Source organism: Muntiacus reevesi, chromosome 4, assembly GCF_963930625.1.
Source record: "Muntiacus reevesi chromosome 4, mMunRee1.1, whole genome shotgun sequence".
NCBI classification, from domain to species: Eukaryota; Metazoa; Chordata; class Mammalia; order Artiodactyla; family Cervidae; genus Muntiacus; species Muntiacus reevesi.
Genome location: NC_089252.1, coordinates 55,366,743 through 55,387,110, shown reverse-complemented (window position 1 = coordinate 55,387,110; position 20,368 = coordinate 55,366,743). Strand labels below are relative to the sequence as shown.

Genomic DNA, 20,368 nt, shown 5'->3' with positions numbered 1-20,368 from the left:
GGACTGTTGCCTGCCAGGCTCCTCTGTCCATGCAACACCCAGGCAAGAATACTGAAGCGGGCTGCCATTTCCATCTCCATAAAGTGACCTGTAGGGATTCCAAATCCTTAGATCCGAACTGGACAAACCTAAAAGAATGAGGCAGATTTGTAAGTGCTGACCACGTGGATGTCAACATCAGATCGTTCAGCAAAAAGGGAATGTTTTGGCAAAACTGAAGAGTGCCTGGAAACCCCACTGGCGTCCTCGTCCCTTCCAGTCACCTGACGCTTGGCAGTGTGGTCCAGGCACCAGCAACGCCCGTGTGCCCTGGGAGTGCTGTCTCAGGCCCCCTCCCCCCGGACTCCCCGAATCGGATCTTCGTCTACCAGGGTCCAGGGCTCTGCACTTGAGGGACGGCTCTTCCCCAAGACGTCCGTGCCTCACTGCCTCGCAGTTCTTTAAACTCTGCTCACCGTCCCCCGCTCGGAGGTCTTCCCTGACCATGTGGAAATCACCATCTACCCACACCCCCGCTTCACCTTCCCGCAGAAGCTGGCCCTCCTGAAGTCAGTTCATCACCTGTTCCTCCCACTGGGGGACTGTAACCTTCTTCCAAGCAATGACTGAGCAGCCCCAGGACCTAAGGCAGTGGCCGGGATATTAGGGTCTGATCAATACTTTAATGAAGGACTATTTTACCTGCAGGACTAAACGATAACCCTGGGAAACGGAAAAGGGAGGGAGGCTGAAGGGAAGAGGGACCGGTCCTTCTACCCTTCCGTGCTTTCTGCAGTTTATCAGAGGAGCACACGTTGCTGCAAACCCTCATTAAATAATTCATCCTACTGTCTCAAGATACACCAAGCCACAAGAACAAAGCAGACTACACTTTTCCTTCCAAAAAGATTCATAGGCTTTATTCATTTATCAGACTACACTTCTATAAATAAGAAATCATTTCCTTTTCAGGGCCTGTTTGTTTCCCCGGAAAAAGTAATTGAAGAATTTTATTTTTTTTTAAAATGATTAATTTTTATTGCAGTATACTTGCTTTACAATGTTGTGTGAGCTTCTACTGTAAAACAAAATGAATCAGCTACACGCACATACGTCCCCTCGCTTTTGGGTTTCTCCCACCGAGGACACTAGAGTAGAGAATTGTATTTGTAAAACCCAGATGTGACAACTACGCCACGCTTGGACTATGCGCTGTCCTCCCAGCCAGCCAGGCCCAGAGGCGGCCTGACTGAAGTGCTGCAGAGCCTCAAGATCGGCTCAGCCCGATTATCGTGAGCGGCAGAGGAATGGAACACATTCAAATCAGAGGCCACCAGAGACAGCAATCTTTACTGAGGAATCATTTATTTGAACAAGACAAAACGTCTCCACATTGTTTCCTTTTATACAGAAAGTGGAACATCTCAAATATATTAACTTTTCTCTTCAACAAAATTTCTTTCAATCTGGTCCCAGGAACTGCTTTGCACTTCAGGATTCACGTTTCAATAACACATATGCACCCATTACAGCCAAAAGAGCATACTGTAAGGAAACCACAGAGGAAAATGTGTAAACACAGGTCTATGGATGCATCTGGTCTGTGGATGTATTCAGATACAGGCTTGTCAGGGCTGGACCAGGACAGAATTAAAGGACGACCTCTTCCCCGTGCTGTCTCCAAGTGAGCTGTCAGTAACACCTGACAATTCAGACCGCTCACACACTGAGGGACCGAGGGTCACATGCCCCACACACAGCTAATGCACCACTCATTCCTGCGGGGGCTTCCTATTGTGCTTCAAGAGATTAAAAAATATGTATGGATACTATTCTTGTTGAAGTTGGGAAATAAGCATTACTAGGCTTACTGAACTACTTTTTCCCTATGTTTAAAGATGTGCATAATAAAAAGCAAAAAATATATAGGTACCATTTTGGAAAACACCATATAAACATAAAAGGCAGAAGTAGCCACTTTCAATAATTTAAAATTTATAAATTAAATGATTAATTTGTAGTTAACAGCACATACTCTGCAGAAGAATTAGCCAGCAAAACATTTTAAACAGACTGCATCTCTACAGTTGCACATGTAAAGGCGCCAATATTTTTCTTTAAAAATACAGACATACAAATAAATTCCTACCTTAAATTTTGGATAGTCGTTCATTATTATGGTGACCATACCGACATATGGTAAAAACCTAAATTGTGGGATAAACAGCCAGAAATGTAAAAAGTGTTTGTAATATAATAGTAATACTTAAAAACACTATAAATCAGCATTAGGGCAAAGCCTTCCTTGGGAACACCACTGACTGGGGCCACAAAAACAACACACGCTGCTGTCTCAAAAGGCTTTGTCAGCAACAAGCAGCAGAGCCAACAGCCAGGACAATTTTCTACGAATGCAAATCAGGAGCTGGAGATGCTAGTTGTCTTCTTTTGCTGCATTCTGCTGTAACAGCATGAAAACAGGTGAGCCCCTTTTACAATGGAGTCGGCAACTTTCACAAAGTGAGTTCTTGATTTTTCTTAGCAGAGAAGTAAGATTCAGACAACCTACATGTAAGCTGCTGTGAGAGAGACTTCTGAAAGTGTAAGAATAGCTGGTCTGTAACTGAAGGAATCCTCATCGTTTTCACTGTGTATGCTTACTTGCTCAGCTGTGTCCGACTCTGCGACCCCACGGACTGTAGCCTGCCAGGCTCCTCTGTCCTCGGGGATTCTCCAGGCCAGAATACTGGAGTGGGTAGCCTCTCCCTTCTCCAGGGGATCTTTCTAACCCAGGGATCGAACCCAGGTCTCCCTCACTGCAGGCAGTTTCTTTACCATCTGAGCCACCAGGGAAGCCGCATCATTTTCACTGCACAGCACTTTTCAGATGCAACAAAGAAGTTGGTTGGGCAGTGAATGCAAATGCGGAAGGCATCATTTATACCCAAACATGATTATGATCCCAGAGATAATAAGCCAGCAGAAACCAGCCAATGAATGACGTCACTGACAAAATTAACGTCAACACAGAATCAGTCTGACCCAAGACTCCATCATGTCACTGATGATAAACAAGGTAACACCTCCTCGGTACCCTCCAGTCTGCTTTAAATGCAACAGCTCCAACCTCTCACGTCTACAAAGCCTCTCACCAGAGTGTCTAAAAACACAGGACTGACCAGCCGCAGGTCTCCCTCACCTTCCTGCAGATATTCAGAAGGAAACGCAATAGAGTGAAAGCGATTAAAACGTGAGCAGAGGGAGAGCAGGGGCAGGAAGAGGCCTCCAACCGTAAGCTGATGAGTAGAGCTGTATCTGAGAAGACGGCCACCCATGTTCTCCAGCCTTACACAGCCAGTGGAATTTCGATGAAAGGGGACATTTCTAGCAAGGGTTAATCAGAAAAAGGGCCACTGAGAGAGGGGAAGAATCACCTTTTTTGGTACTTAATAAGAGGAGAGGCTCTGCTGTGTCAGTCAGAAGCAGAACTCATGGCTGGAACAATGATGCAAAGATGGGTATGAAAAAAAAATGATCACAGAACTTTTCCTAGCAGTGAAAAACCAAGAAACAATCTAAATATCCATCAAAAGAGGACTAGTGAGATAAGTTACAATTCTCAGAGGAACAGCATGCAGCTATTTAAAAGGATATAGGTGTAGATTTGGCACAGAAAGTTACTTCCAACTTCCTGCTGGGTGAAAAAAATAAAACTCCTTTACATAAAATTATATATTATGTATGCACACACACATCTATATAGGCACAAGGAACATCGAGAATATTCACCACAGTGTTAAACAGTAGTTATTTCTGAAAGGAATATTTCTAATTATTTAAAATTTATAAATAACCAAACTCCAGGTGAGGATTTATTTCCAAAATAGAATTGAATCCATGATATAGACAGAATACTGGCATTCAGCTTTAGATTTTAGGTCCTCGGGCAGTTCTGAGCTTTGTCTACTCCTCACAAGGTAAGGAAGAACTGCTTACAACTCTCCTGACATATCATCTCCAGAATGAACGATTCAATTACCCTCTACACTTGACTTCTTTGTTTCTGATATTTTTCTCGTTTCTGCATATTCTATGGAACTTAAAGAAAACTCACCCTCGGGCGCGCCCCACCACGTCCTTCTTCTCGAGCCAGTTCTGGCCTTCTTTGTACAAGCCTCTATCATCAACTTCATTATTATCTCCTTTAGTCAGAAATTTGATGTCTCCATTGTCTCTGGAAAGCAAAACAAGGTCCTTTCAAAGATAATTTTCAGTCCAGCATCGTTAGGAAAGTGTCAGTGTGGCCTACACTTTACAGGCAAGGGTGGGCATTGGGAAAAGCAGTCAAACGTGACTTGATCTTTTTCACCTTAAGATGCCTGCTGGCAGACAACCATTCAACTCAATCTAGTGACAATTTTGTAGACTTAATTTCAAAAACACGGATGCTCCCCTGTTGACCAAAAAGCATGGCATAGCACAGGGTACCAGGAAGGCCATGACTAGCTCCAGCGTCGATTTCCGTCCATTCTCTGTCCTCATGGACCAACAGGTTAACACGGATTGTATTCCTCTTGACTCTAGGTGTGAACTGAGTACCAGATTACACAGATCTGAACATAAGGTAATTCAAACACAGGTGTTCTCTTAGCTCTTCTGAAACTTTCTTTCCCTTACCAAACGTGGGATGTGTGAATGCCTTATTTCCTTCACCACTGAGCCAAGTGGCATACCATCCAGTTTGCAAACAAACAGGAATTATGAACGCCATGAAACTGCTGTGTTAGAGACAGGTGGGAACTGTTTCAAACATTGTAAACTGGGGCTTACACAGCCCTGACACCAGAAACACAATACTACAGCCTTATAGAACTATTAAGAGGGTCTATTTTTCAATAAGACAAATGACAAAATGTGTTAAATAATTTGATAAAATATTAAAAGCCCACAAAGATTTGAAACTGTACCAAAGGGAGCTAGCTGATTTGCAGCCATGGTTATACAAGAAATTAAGAGGGAAAAAATCTGGGCTGTCACTCACAATTCATGTAAGTTACAGAAAAATATCATTATTTCCCAGTTTTGAGCAACTTCTCATCTTTGGATATTGTTTTAAAATCAGGCACGAGTTCTGTCACAATGATGACAGAGCGTATTTCTTCATCTGTAAGTTATCAAGCACTATGAACAAGGTAATGCTAGTTGCAGTCCCAGTGTATTAACACAAACTGAAACAGGGTCATGCTGACGTTTAGTCAAATAAAGTGGATATTTTAAGTATCAAACATCTTTGGGGAACACCTGGAACCACTGAATGGAATGAGACTCTCTTATCAGAAATAGATTCATACACACACACACACACACACACACACACGCAATAACAGAGCAATGCTCCATTATTTAAAAAATACAAATAAATATACCTAATTTTAATTCTACAACTCATGCAAGTAAAAGGCTGAACTTAAGATGCACAAAGGTAAATGAATAACCAAATAAATAAAACGTACCATTTTCACTAATCCCTTGACTGTGCTCTCTCCGGGAAACAATATTTGAGCTAAAAACAATTGCTTCTGGCCCCCAAGTAGTGTGTTACTAAGTCACCACTGACGTTTAAGGGAAAGGCAAAGCTGTTTGGGGGGGTGGGGGGGTGGGATTAATGCTGGATATGCAGCAATCAAATCATGGGATGGGCTGGGGAAAGGAATTTTTATTCATCCAAGGCTAATATTACTGCTGAGAATGCCAGCTGGTCCATAGTGACAAAGAGAAACAGGTAGCTTTCTGGATTTCAGGAGATAATTCTCTCACCAAAATGATCCTCAGTTACCATGAGATTTGATTTTCTTTTGAGACTCCTTCAAATAATTAATGTTACGCAAGAATACATTCCACCTTACCTTGTACAGCAAGTCTGTCAAGTGATTTAGTAAACATCAGTTCATTTCATCCTCACACTCGCCCCGGGGGTTACTGTGGGTAAAGTACTGACATTCACATCTCACCGCCTGAGTTAAGTCACAGGTCCAAAGACACCCCAATCACTAAATGGCAAACCTAGGAACGTAATCCAGTGTTTCTGCTACTTTCTGATCAACCATGAAAGCTGTCCACAGTCTTGTCTACAAAATAAAATCAGAGAGAAGTAAAGGCTCTTTACTTTTCGTGAACTTTGATTACTCTGTGAACTATTGGGATGTCTCGTCCTTCGACTTTGAAAACAACGATTTCTCCAGCTCTAATGGGGTCTTCCCGGAAATTCGTTAGGAACAGAAGGTCGCCCCTGTGAAAGGCTGGCTCCATGCTGCCACTGGAAAGAAGCACAAAGTCACGTCAGAAGTGCCCTGGGCTCACCAGGCAAACGTTTCAAATCACAAAGGATCTTAACAAACATACCACTTGGAATGTCAGCTTTTGTCAACCGTCAAGCAGACCTATGAGCAACAAAACAAGCTACAGAGATTCCCATCTGCCTGCTTAAGGGGACAACAGTGAGAAAGGCAGTGATTTCTTCTTGGATTTGAGCATGAAAAGGCACTAGTGGCTGCTCGATGATTTGTATTAGGTGAAAAAAGAACCAAGAATAAGCTGGACTCCTTGAAGTAAAAATCCATTTTTAGCCTTATAAGGGTTTTACATCTATCAATACAAATACTATTTTTCATTCAGAACTACAGATTCTGAAAGCTGGTTAATACTCTAGGGTAATTCTTGCATTCTGTCGTGTGTATGTAATTTAGTGGAAGCTGAAATCATCGAAACAGAATTCATTTCGTATGTGCTCCTGCTTTGTTTTAATCCATGAGAAAATAAATAAGACCTAAATACAGGGGTCTGACAACCAACGATGAGTTAGCCTGTCAAGGGCAGGAAGGCGGAGAAGGAACCTGTCTAATGAAGAGATGGGGAGCTTTACAGGACGATGTGGGTTCACACAGGAGTCATTCCAGATGCTGGTCCTCCCGTCCCACCAGGGCTGCTGACCTTCAACCTGTCAGCACACGAGGAAGGGAGCCAGGGGGCAAGTAGCCGAGCCTGGCCTGCAAATACTGAGAGAGGTATTTTATTGCCTTGCCGTGAGGCTTGTGAGGTTTTAGTTCCCTGATCAGGGACCGAACCTGTGCCCTTGGCAATGAAAGCTTGAAGTCCTAACCACTGAACCTCCAGGGAATTGCCAAGAGGTTTATTTTTAAGTGAAACCTTTGCCACTAAGTCTGGTAATAGACTCAGCAATCAAAAATAGAAAACGTGAATTTAAAAGGTAGAAACAGCTAGAAATAAAAATGACTAAGAGGAAAAGAAAGAGAAGATATCTAAGTGAAAACAAATTTGTTCTTCCCCCAGCATAGAACACTTGATGGGCATGAGTTTGAGCAAGCTCCGGGAGTTAGTGCTGGGGAGGCCGGGCGTGCTGCAGTCCATGGGGTTGCAGAGAGTCAGACATGAGTGAGCGATTGAGCTGACAGCCTAACTGACAACACAGAAAGCTATCTGTCCCCCCAACACAGAAATTCATTTTGTCATCTTCTGAAAATACAACATAATTGCTTCAGGGGTTCATTTTCTTTTAAAGAATGACAGTTAAAATGCTTAGGATAATTTCTTAATCTACCGCTTCATCTTGACTTCAACAAAATTCCAGAAGACATGCAGAGGGAAGAGAACCATCTCAGTCTGTGATAACAAGGACCTCGTTGTTTTGTTTCTTTAAAAACAACTCCCTGAACAAGTCTTAGAGGTAGGAAGTGCGCACTGCAGTTTGGCATAGAATCATTATCATGCCCCATTAGGACAGCAGTTCTCTGAAATTTTTAAATTACATTTGAACAACTAATAACAACTTACACTTGCCTTCCTTAACGGGCCAGGGAGCTCCCCAAGGTCACACATCCCTTGTGATGTCAACAGCTTATGCTGACCAACCAAACTGCTTTAGAATTGTAAAGTGAAAGTGAAGTCGCTCAGTCGTGTCCGACTCTTTGCGGCGACCCCATGGACTAATGTAGCCCACCAGGCTCCTCCGTCCATGGGATTCTCCAGGCAAGAATACTGGAGTGGGTTGCCATTTCCTTTTCCAGGGGATCTTCCCAACCCAGTGATCGAACCCAGGTCTCCTGCATTGCAGGCAGACGCTTTAACCTCTGAGCCACCAGGAATCTAAAATTGTAAAGGATGCTTTAAAAGAAGAAAAAGTCCCCAGGTGCTGCAATTTCATAATCATCTCTGCGTGCAAGTGTGCCTGTGGATTGAAGAAGAGCCCCAGCACCCCGGATGGAGTTCTGGCTCTGCAGAAGTAACTGTGCGATGGAAGCAACGTGGCCTCACTATACCTCAGCTACCCTTGTTGAATGACAAGGGCCCATCTGAATTTGAGAGGTTTAATTTCTTCTATTTTTTTCCCCAGAAGCCTTAAAATCCTTCTTTCAAAGGAAATCTTACCAGTAAAGTATAATCACATAAAATGCATAAAAGCGGAGCTGTCACAACTGAAGCCAGGCTCAGGGGGCCCATGAGCTTGGCCCCCCTCTCTCTCCTAACTCATCGCCTGGCCCTTCAGAGCCCCCTCAGCTCTGTGTGTGAGTTACGCCATCCTCAGGCTCCTAAGTTTATGAAAACGCTGTATCTCTAGAAGTGGGTCCCTTGGCCAGTCACGAAGGGCGGCCCGGTGAAGCCAGGGCCAGAGCTGCCCCCATCACGTGCCTGCAGGGCCCAGAGGAGGGACAGGGAGCCAGGAGCCCTGCTGCTTCTCCTGCCCTGGTCGGCTCTGACCTTGCCCACAGCACTGCCACAGCCTGCCTCTCCCCCGGGAGAGCAAAGGAGCTCCATGCCCACCTCAGGGAGACTCAACTATCTAAGGCATATTAGCATCTTCAAGCACTTGAAAGTGAAGGTGATAGTTGCTCAACCATGTCTGACTCTTCACAAGCCCGCCAGGCTCCTCTGTCCATGGAATTCTCCAGGCAAGAATACTAGAGGGTTTGCCATTCCTTTCTCCTAGGGGTCTTTCCGACCCAGGGATCGAACTTGGATCTCCTGCATTGAAGGCAGATTCTTTACCCTCTGAGCCACCAGGGAAGCACAAAACATTAAAAGATGGAAGCAAAGCATATTACCCTGGAGCATGAGATCTACATGATGAAATGCCTCCAATGTCTATTGATAAAGATTTTTCAACAAAAGCCAGAAAAAAAAATGAAACCTTTTCAAAAGAAGTATCAATAAAGAACACTCTAAAGCTTATCCAACTGAGACACTGAGTTTGGGGTGCCCACGCGGCTCCTGGGTGCCCGACAGCAGCTGGACGGCCAGCAGGACCCACCTCAGCACCACCACGATGGGGCTCTCACTGCCGGTGAGGACAATCAGGCCTTTCCAGATCATGAGCGCAGAGGACACGATCATGGCGAAGTTTAAGACCTGGTAGTAGAGCTGGAAGAAAACAGGGCAAACCAGAAGTGAGGACCATGGCAGAACATCCACTCTCTTCACGTCGGAGATGTGCTTGTTTTTTTTTTAAAAAAAGCTTTAGGACTTTTTTTTTTTTTTTTTTTTTTTTTTGCTAAAAATGACTTTAGGAATTGAAACTCGTACACACAAACTACAAGATTAGGTAGAATTTCAATTGCTGACCATGGAAAGTGAACGTGTTAGCCACATCTGACTCTTTGTGACCCCATGGACTGTAGCCCGCCAGGCTTCCCTGTCCATGGAGTTCTCCAGGCAAGAATACTGGAGTGGGTTGCCAGGCTCTTCTCCAGGGGATCTTCCTGACCCAGGGGTCGAACCCGGGTCTCCTGGACTGCCGGCAGGTTCTTTACCATCTGAGCCACCAGGGAAGCCCCTCTGACCATGGAATGCCCACACATCTTTTCTCCTTCAATGAAAGAAAAGGAGAGGGAGGCAGCCAGAGTAACCTGTGGGACCTGCTTTGTTAACACCTGGGTACAACTTTCCTGACCTCTTCAGAATCCCCCAGAGCCTTCAACCCTGAGGGGCCCCACCTCTCAAGTGCTAGGGATCTGCCTCCCATCCCAGCACAGAGGGCAGAGGTCTCATCCGAGAGCCTGGTCCGCGTGGCGCGCTTCACCTGGGCCCCAAATGAGGGTGCAAAGTCCTAGTCCTACAGCACTCTGTTCTACACAAGGTCATTCTGCCTTGGGAATTACAATGTAAAAGTCAACAGAAACTGTAAATGCCTGTTTATAGAGTTTTTGCAAATATTCTAAATGATGAGCATCAAATATTCCCTTAAGAACACGGGGAGTGGGGGGAGGTGAGAGGGCGGTTCAAGAGGGGACCTTTGTATACTTATGGCTGATGCATGCTGGTGTACAGCAGAAACTAATACAGTATGGCAAAGCGATTATCCTTCAATTAAAAATCAGTAAGTTAAAAAAAAAAGAACACAGTGGGAAGGCCACCCGAGTCAGCACCTGGCTCTAACTAGATGCCCTCACTCCAGCTGAGACCAGGGGGCCCAGGTCCACAGCACGGCACATCCCCACCGTCCTCCAGAACGGCTCCTGACTGGGGCCTGCCGAACAAAGAAAGAATTTTAATGGCAGGACAAACACGCGAAGTCACACTGAGTGAAAAATGCAGGCTGAAGTAGGATCTCCACAAACCACAGAACAGTTTCTAAAGCAAACACAAGGAGATCCTCTGAGATGCTGAGAGAGGCTATCTTAGCATGTTGGAATCATGAGTGATTGAATTGTCTTTTTTAAGCTACTTTACTCTCGATTCTTTAAAATTCTTATCATGAGTGTATATTAATTCAAAATCTGAGAGGGATGGGAAGTATTTAAAGGGCAATTTGACATTAAAGTACACTAAAATAATTATTGTATTAATTATTAGTGCATTAAAATAATCATTTTGAAGACTGTGACAAAACATGAAGATATATTCTGATACGACAGGAAAGAAGGAAAAGCAAAGTCTCTTGCTAAAATTGCAACCGTGTGAAAGTATGTACTTTGAGGTAATTGTGAAGGTTACAAAAGTGGGGACAAAGATGAATTAAAATAACTAAAATATTTTGAAGTAGTCAGTGAAAACAGGAAAATAAAATTAAAGTTACATACCATTTTTTAAAACTCCTTGGCAAAAGTGTCAATAGCAAATTATGAAACTAAATTCCCAGGAGAACAAAAAAGGAAACTGGAGTGCTGAATGGATATTAAGTGTTGGGCTATAAGATATTAAACCGTTGCTTCTAAAGTAAAATCAACTTTTTGAGTCACATCAGTCTAAAGCAGAAGTTATTCACTGGAGTTCACATTCAAAAACTTGGCCACCTGCTCTGCTTGACTTACCTGGTTTAATAAACAACCGGTTTCATTATGAATTGCTGTTCTGATTAGGAAAGGCCCAAGTCATGGTTTTCTACAGAGATGTCCAATTTTATACAGGTTTTCAAACCACTGGGCTCCACTCTAATCAAACAAATTATACAATCTTGCCACTTACCTAATAAAGAATATGTACTAAGAATATATTTTCCAGTATGATTGTCTATGCTTGAAAAATTCATTGAGGGGAAGTAAAACCAATTCTTCAAAAAAAAATTTCCTTTGAGCAAGACATCTATTTGCTAAAGATAGTCAATTATGTAGAAGTCTAACAAACTAACTAATCTAATCAAGTTAATTTCAAAACCACAGATCACCCTTCTAACAACCCACCTTTAAGTGATCTACTATCTAAGTCTAGGATTGAAACCCTGGCATCTAGAAACAGTCATTTTGATGGAACTGACAAGCTGATTGGAAATACACACCCCACATTACAATGGTGCCTTTTCTCGTTCATCTTTGCCTACCAATTCTGTATGTTTGGCACTTAATCACCCCAGCAGAGTTTAGAAGCAAGCCCACACTCAGTCTTTGGCAAGCAAAGATGAAATAACCAACGTCTCAGCGTTTTAAACAAACATTTCAGACCAGATATTGTGACTGGCAGGGCAGCAGAAATGCCAGTGGCTGTTTTTCTTCCTCTCTTCCTCACTGCAGAAACAAAGAGTCCTTGTTTTTGCATGTGGCTCTTTCCTTAATTAACAGTAAGCAAGGGCAGCAGAAAAAGGAGGTCCTTCGAAGACTGGTGGAGCGAGCATGCCTGAAAAGGTATCATAGGATGCTATTTAGGAGGGAAAAAGAAAAAAGACAAAACTAAAAGGAAAAAAAAGTACAAGGAGGTATCAAATTTGAGCTTCTGAATTTTAATTAGAACATTAGCAAATGTAGGCAACTGAAACAGCTACTAATGGGGCTTATCACTGAGAGTGGGGATACACAGAACTTTTCAAAGGCAGACCGACTTAGGGTTTGACACACTCCTCAGAAGACCTTCACTGACAGTGTGCAGTTGGTAATTGGTACCAGTTTTAGAGACATTTTAAAGACCTACCCAATTAAGTTTAGATTTTTAATTAAGTCTCTGCTTGGGATCCGGGTTGGTGGGGAGGTGAGCTGGCTTCCCTAGTGGCTCAGGGGTAGAGAATCCACCTGCCAGTGCAGGAGATGCAGGTTCGATCCCTGGGTCGGGAAGATTCCCTGGAGAAGAAATTGGCAACCCACTGCAGTATTCTTGCTGGGGCAGTTCCATGGAGCCTGGCGGGCGGCAGCCCATGGGGTCCCAAAGAGCCGGACATGACTGAGCGACTCAACAACAACTGCTTCCTGGAGGATTTTCTTGCAACAGCATCAACGCTCAGGGCATTAGCTGTTGGCTTTTCAAGCTAGTGATAATCTCTTGCCTCAATCCATCTTCATCACACAAGCTTCCAGGAGCTCATCTGACACGCACCCCTAGACAACCAGGTTTCTCAACCCCGTTCACCAGATGCAAGTCCCCGAATCCCCCAACACTACTGCACTCGTCTGAAATTCTACTTGGAAGAAAGAAAAAGAAAGGGGGGGGGGGGGAGGGACGGAGGCTGGCTAAGGGGAGGGCAAGCAGGAAGTCTTCCTCGGAGGTCCTCTCAGGAGGGGTGAGAGATGAAGCCCAGGTGCCCTAAGACCCCGCAGCGAGCCGTCTCCGAGCTTCAAGGCGCTGCCAGAGCAGGGAGTCTGAGGAGGAGGCTAGGGAGGACCCCTGGAAGCCCTTCCGGAACACCGGTTCGGTCCACAGTGACGGAGAAGGTCCGGCGCGCTCTCCCGCACGAGGCGCCTCATTTGGTCCTGAGTCCCCGGGAAGGGAGGACGCTGCGCTGCCGGGGGAATCAGGGGACAGCTCCCCTCTCTCGGAAGCTCTCCCCCCGCGCCTGCCGCTTCCACCCGCGGGCAGCCTACCTCACGCCCGGCTTCGAGAGCCCCGCAGAGACGCCCGGCCCCGGGACCACCGGGCGGCCCCTCGGGGTCCCTCGCGGGAGAGCCAGCTCTCCCCGCCCCGCTTCCTCAACCACACCTGACGCCCACAGGACGGGGTTCCCTTCCCTCCCCTCCCGGCCCCCCGCTCCTCTAACCGCGCCCCCGTCAGGGCGAGACCGCGCAGGACGGGCTCCCCTTCGCTCCCCTCCCGGCCACCCCCCGCTCCGCTAACCGCGCCCCCGTCAGAGCGAGAGCGCGCCCACCCGCGGCTCTGTGAGGATTCGAACCCTGGGCCTCCGGGACCCCGGCTCCGCGGCGCGACAGCCACGCGGGCCGCCCTCACCTGGCGCTTGTTCATCTTCCTCAGGTCCCCGAAGATGTCCAAGCCGGACGCGGGGAGATGCGCCCCCACGGTGCTGGCGCGCACCATGCTGGTGTCTCCGGTGGGGTCGGGAGGGGCACACCTAGGCAGCCGGCCGGCTCCTGGACTCGCTGACAGCTGCGGAGCGCCGGCCCGGCCCCGCCCACCGGCCTCGCCGGCCCCCCGAGCGGAGGCGCCCTCGGGCGTCTGGGAGTTGTAGTCCGGCGAGTCTCGGCCGCCCATACAGCCAGAGGGAGCCAGCAGGAAGAGAACTACCACTCCCAGAGTTCCGCGCGGCGAGCGCCGCGTCTGGGGTCGACCCGGGGCTCCGCGGGCGGGGGGCGAGCGGTCTCAGAGGCCTCGTCTGCCCCTTGCGAGGGAACTGCGGGGGGAGTTTGCGTGTCGCTCGGGCAGCTTGGGGTCGGGACTGCTTAAGAGCAACCGAGCTCCCCAAGACTCTGCTCAGGCGCCAGGCGGACACCTAAAGCCTGGGCATTCACCGAGCCGTGTATGTAGGCCATTGGATGACCGGGACACGGAAGGCGGGGCTTTCACCGCGCGGCGGGCAGGACAGGGGCGGGGCCTGGAGAGGCGGGCCTTTTGAAGCTCCCAGTCGCGCGTTCTGCAGGACTTGTTCTGTTGCGTTTAGTCGCTCAGTTGTGTCCGACTCTTTGCGACCCCATGGACTGCAGCACGCCAGGCCTCCCTGTCCATCACCAACTCCCAGAGTTTACCCAAACTCATGTCCATTAAGTCGGTGATGCCATCCAACCATTTCATTCTCTGTCATCCCCTTCTCCCACCTTCAATCTTTCTCAGCATCAGGGTCTTTTCAAATGAGTTAGTTCTTCGCATCAGGTGGCCAAAGTATTGGAGCTTCAGCATCCGTCCTTGCAATGAATATTCAGGACTGATTTCCTTTAGGTTGGACTGGTTCGATCTCCTTGCAGTCCAGGGGACTCTCAAGAGTCTTCTCCAACACCACAGTTCAAAAGCATGAATTCTTTGGCGCTCAGCTTTCTTTGTAGTCCAACTCTTAGGGACTAATGTAAACTTAATCAGGTGGTGACTCCAACTGTAGTGGCTATTCCAGATCTTTACCTGAGCAAATCAACAGAGCCCCTGGCACTTGGCACGTAGCTATTGACCGAAATAAGTCTTTTTTCCGTACCAATTTGTAAGGACCACCAGAAGCAATTTGCTTTTACGTGGAAAAGCCATCAGTATACCCTCACAGTCTTGCCTTGGAATTACGTCAGTTTGGGGGCTCCCCTGGAGGCTCACACAGTAAAGAATCTGCCTGCAATGCTGGAGACCTGGATTCAGTCCCTGGGTTGGGAAGATCCCCTGGAGAAGGAAAAGGCTACCCACTCCAGCATTCTTGCCTGGAGAATCCCATGGGCAGAGGAGACTGGTGGGCTACAGTCCCTGGGGTCAAGAAGAGTCAGACACGACTGAGCGACTCCCCGGAACACACATCCTACTGTCTGCCATAATGTTGTTTCCAGAGATCTTGATCATTAGGACACTCTGAAAAAAATATCACATTGTTCCTACATTGATAAAATTATACTGGCTGGAGCTGATGAATATGTAGTAGTAAATGCTTTTTTTTTTTTTTTTTTTGCCACACCACACAGCTTATGGGAACACAGTTCCCTGACCAGGGATTGAACCTGGGCCCCAGGTCACTGCAGTGAAAGCCCAGAATCCTAACCCCTAGGCCACCAGGGAACTCCCAGGAAATAGCAAGTAGTTTTGATGCTTCAGTCAGAAATGTACAAACTAGAGGGAGTGAGAAACAAGCAAAAATTTCACTTTTGCCATCTTAGTCGTGTTTCTGGAAGTTCAGTAGTCTGGATCATGTGGAGCAATCCCTTTCAAGGTGAAAGACCAGTTGTGGCACCTCTAAACTTGAATAAAGAGAACAACACTGGGAATAAAGAGAACAAGAATAAAGAATAAAGACAACAAGAATGTCTCTTGAATAAAGAGAACAACAGTGAAGTACTTTCAGAATTTGGAGGCCACTGTTACACCAGCCCACCTACAAAGTGACCGTAAGCCTGCCAGTTTTAAAGGGAACCATAACAGGGGAAGATTCCGCAGCCAATCCAGATCCAGTGTAAGCTGCTCTACCACTTAGATTGTGCGAGCCAGCAGATACAATAGTAAGGTGGAATAATACAACATCAGAGTGTTGACGGCAAATAAGAATGCTTTTGCAAACTCTAGCAAGCACCAAAAGAGCCTCACAGAGCAGGTTGTCAGGCTTCCGGAGTTAATGGATACCCTCCGCTGTAGATGCCTACTCTCCTTTTTTTTTCTTTTTGCCATGCCATGTGGCTGGCACGTTCCCCAACCAGGGCTTGAAGCCATGCCTCCACGGTAAAAGTGCCAAGTCCTAACTGATGGACTGCCAGGGATCTCCTAGAGATACCTACTCCCCTTTTGAGAAACAACTTCTGTATTGGGCCTTCTTGAAGCCCAACTGTGGTACATCCATCAACCATGCAGCCCAAATTTTCCATCAGGTACCGGGCATTTTAGGACCCACCTGGCTTCAAGGACAGGTATGGGCAGGCACAATAGATCCTCCAGAGGAATGGAAACTAACAAGACCAGAGATGTTTTCCTGCCCTGAGCTTGGTGTGTGGTCTTCCCCCAGTCTCTTCTCTCTTGCTGATTTGTTTCCAACTTATCCTGCAATGAGTGTGTGTGTGTGTGTGTGTGTGTGTGTGTGTCTTGGTAGTTCTATAAGATAAAATGCCAAGAAATGAATTACTGAGCCAAAAAAGTATGAATCCTTAAACTTTAAATTCACAGACACTGTTGCCACAGTTCTACCTTTCAAGTAAAATACTCTGTGCGCTTCAGGTCTGGGTGATTTCAGAGCCTGAATCACCCGCTATTGACCAGTTGCTCCATTTAGAATCACAACCTCTGATACTTGAAAGGGATTGAGAATCCATCTGGGTCAACTTTCAACCCACAGCAGGCAGCCCCTCTGAAATGCTGGACAACCATCAAGCCTCTAGTGAAACATTGTGCTCCGTCCGTCAGTCATGTCTGACCCCACAGACTGTAGCCCACCAGGCTCCTTTGTCCGTGGAATTCTCCAGGCAAGCATACTGGAGCTGGTTGCCATTTCCTCCTCTAGTGGACCTTGCCCCCCACCCCCACCCCCGGGGACTGAACACTTGTCTCCTGCCTCTCCTGCACTGCAGGTGCATTCTTTACTTCAGAGTCACCTGGGAAGCCCCCTAAATCCTCTAAGTTTGCCAAATCCAAGCACATGCCCTGGTGGTGCAGCCTCTCTGCTCTTGTCTGCCCTCTGCCTCCCCCCGACCCCACCCAGGACTGCAGGAGCAGAACCGGTTCCAGGTGGGAGTTTCAATTCTGTTTCTAAGCTCAAGTTGCCTCCTACAGACTGATGGTGTTGCAAACCAACATCATCCCTGCTTCCCTTGGGCTTCGTGGAGAGAGAGCGAGGACTGATGCTTAAATGAGCACAAACAGGAAGCCTTGGAATCTGCTCAGTCTGGGCAGGAACGCTGGGGGCTGGCGGGGTAGGAATGAGTCCCGCCATCTCAGACCTGAGTCAGCCGGGTCATCAGCTTTCCGAGTCTCCCAGCCTTAGCCCGCTTCTTCAGGTGTGGAAGGATGTGTATCAGAAGGACTGCACTGTGATCCACGCATGTCATCATCAGAAGGTGGGAATTTGGGCTGCGTCTCCGTCCTCCTCAATCTCTCTCCCACTCTGATGCCTAATCGCATTTGTCAAAACAAGCCACGTCTCAAACCACCACCCTCTTCTCTCTGAGCTCACTCTCCTGAATGCCTCCAGTTGTTACAACCAGCCCTGAGGAATGTGTGCTAAGAAAGTGTCAGAAATAGTAAAGAGAGGAGGGGGAGGAGGAGGAGAGAGAGAAAGAGAGGAAGGAAAAAGGAAGGAGGCAGGCGGGAGGAAAATGACATTCACTAACCAAAGGCGCTGTTTCAGTTTGTGCCCCCTGTCGTTTGACTGTTGTGAGAAAGTGCAGTTTGGGTTCTAAGTTTATGTATGTGTATGTGTGCTCAATCACTTCAGTTGCATCCGACTCTTTGCAACTCTATGGACTGTAGCCCACCAGGCCCCTCTGTCCATGGGATTCTCCAGGCAGGAATACTGGAGTGGGTTGCCATGCCCTCCTTCAGGGGATCTTCCCGACCCAGGGATCAAACCTGCGCCTTCTGCCTCTCCTGCATTGCAGGCAGATTCTTTACCCACTGACCCACTGGGGAAACCCAAGTTTAAATATATGTTGTACTAAAAAAAAAAAATGCTGTGAAACTCAATACCTTCTGCAAGAGTTCGGTAGACACGGGAAGCAAGCCTCTGTGATGCTGGGGGCCCTGGAATAAGACTCGGGACTTCTGGGCTGCCCTCCCGGCTGTACCACACTGTCACCATGAACCACCCATCTTTCTCCTTGGGACACAGTATCCTCATCTATACAAACATCGATGTGACCTCTGAGGGCGTGTGGCAAGTATAACCCCAAAATCATGGCCACCAGGGAACAAAAGCAAAATTCTACCTTCCCATAACTTAGAAAAGTTATATTAAAGCCCCTTCCTGCCTAGTTTGCAGAAACTGAATGTAGTGACTTTCGGTTTTAAAACTAGGTCAACTTTTGAGATTTCTGAGACACTCTCTCGCGCCCCTCCCTTTCCTCTCCAGATGGCAGCTGAGGCTCAGGCGGTGCACCCTGAGTTTCAGGGGCTGCTGTCTGCCTCTGCCTCTCTCTCCTGATCTGTCTCACATCCATTCTAGCATTTTCTGTGACTTGACTTTCCAAGGATGACGTCTCGGTTTAAATGTAAGGATCTGTTGTTCTTAAAGAAACTCGTTAAAATGCATCTATTTATGCCCATCTAAATCTTGGGCACATTTGCAATCTGAGTTCATGGCGGCCTTCTGGGGCAGAGAGCCCTGGGGTCTTCAGAGCTCACAGCAGGACCTGGGAGACAGGAGCGGGCAGTGTCCACATGGCCTCGTGCCCCACGTGGCGGGAGAGACTGCGGTCACGTGTCAGCCCTCAGGCCGGGGCAGAGAGAGCAGGGCAGAGCCAGGCCGGCCGGCTGGCCATCGCAGGGGCAGCCTCCGGGTTCCGGCGGGACCCCGATGGCAGCTCCAGGGCCCTGTGCCGCTGCCTGCTGAAAGTGGCCGCCCCCATGAGCATCCATCCCGGGCCAGGCATGGACCCCGACAGAGCTCCCGCAGCGAGTTTCCGCCCGCACTTTCGGCTTTGAGCGTCCTTCCCTCAATGCGTGCAGCGGCTGCAGCCATGTCTCTTCCAGGAGCCAGTAAAGAAGAGACCTTGTGTTTCTAGAAGGAGGGGAGGAGAGCCTGAGGTGATGCGCAGGGCGGACAGAGGTGAGGGACGGCGCAGGAGCCCTGACCCCGTTTGAGCTCCATCTTCCAGAAGTTCCAGGTGTGGCTTGTTTCTGTCCTGGGTTCCCTGAGACCCCTGGTATCTTTATAATAAAGGCCCCTTTGGGGTTCTTTCCGTTTCAACTGGATAAAACTTCCTAGAAGGTGGCTCCATGGTGAAAAAAAGCAAAAACAAAAACCCGTCTGCCAATGCCAGAGACTCTGGTTCAATCCCTGGATCAGGAAGATCCCCTAGAGAAAGAAATGGCAACCCACTCCAGTCTTCTTGCCTGGGAAATCCCATGGAGAGAGGAGCCTGGTGGGCTACAGTCCATGAGGTCCCAAAGAGTTGGACACGACTGAGCGTGCAGAGAAAGGATGAAGCTAGGTTTCTGTCACTGGCTTAATCAACCGTAAAGTCTTAATCAATAGAGAACTTGTCAAATTGTACAGGTAGACTTGGATGCAAGACCAGGCTGGAAAGGAGGTGCTGGCTTTGACAGGGAACTTTCTTCCTTTCCTATCTACTGACCCCTCCTCCCCCAGGGTCTCTCTGCAGCCCCCCTAAGGAGAAGCACGGCAGTCTGCTGCCTCTCAAAAGGGATCGCTCAAGAGCCAATCTACACACAAGCTGGTACACTGGTCAGGGAACAGATGGTACCCGGAGTGTTACTTAATTTCATTAGCGATTTTGCATTTGCCAAAATATGTTTTTGCCAGAAGTGCCCACATCAGGGTTGCTTGTCTGTTAAAACTGCACAGATCCCAGGGAGCCCCCGAGGGGGTCTCAGCCACCCGGCAGATGGTCCCCCAGTTCCCACAGCAGGAAGGAAACATGGGGGTCCCACAAAGCCGGCGCTCCCTGCCCACCCCACCCTGGCCGGGTCGGCCACCCCGCAGGCTCAGTAGGCCACCCTTCCAGACCCCAGGCTGCTTCCTCCCCACCCCTCCCGGGGAGGGGGAAGGCAGAGGCACATTTTTATTTGCTTTTATTCAGTTCTCTGGTGATCGTGTCTTTCCTTCTTCTCAACACTTTCAATGGTACTGAAGCCACCACTCTCTCCCCTTAAACATGTGGCAGAAACTAATACTCATTCCATGAGGCTTGAGTTTACTTCTAAGGGCTCTTCTTTGAAGCAATTTGACTTCTTCAGGAAACTTTTTTGTATATAATAATGGGTTTAAATTTGCCAAAAGGAACCTCTCAGCGATGTGGAAAATGCATTTGAGGCAGAACTCCATCTCTATCACCAGCTTCACTCACCCAGAGGAGTTGCGTCCTGACGAGTTCAAGGA

General features: G+C 47.6%; 1 protein-coding gene across 1 annotated transcript; it reads right to left on the bottom strand.

Moving 5' to 3' along the window:
- Window positions 1–1,327: 1,327 nt before the first annotated feature.
- Window positions 1,328–13,832, bottom strand: SEC11C (SEC11 homolog C, signal peptidase complex subunit). The gene is made up of 6 exons (XM_065932835.1): window positions 13,639–13,832; window positions 9,305–9,414; window positions 6,146–6,295; window positions 4,094–4,213; window positions 2,129–2,186; window positions 1,328–1,524 (listed from the first exon to the last, which is right to left on the bottom strand). Exons 1-6 carry the CDS (start codon window positions 13,723–13,725, stop codon window positions 1,471–1,473), a joined length of 579 nt encoding a protein of 192 aa, XP_065788907.1. The 5' UTR covers window positions 13,726–13,832; the 3' UTR covers window positions 1,328–1,470.
- Between the last annotated feature and the right edge of the window lie 6,536 nt (window positions 13,833–20,368).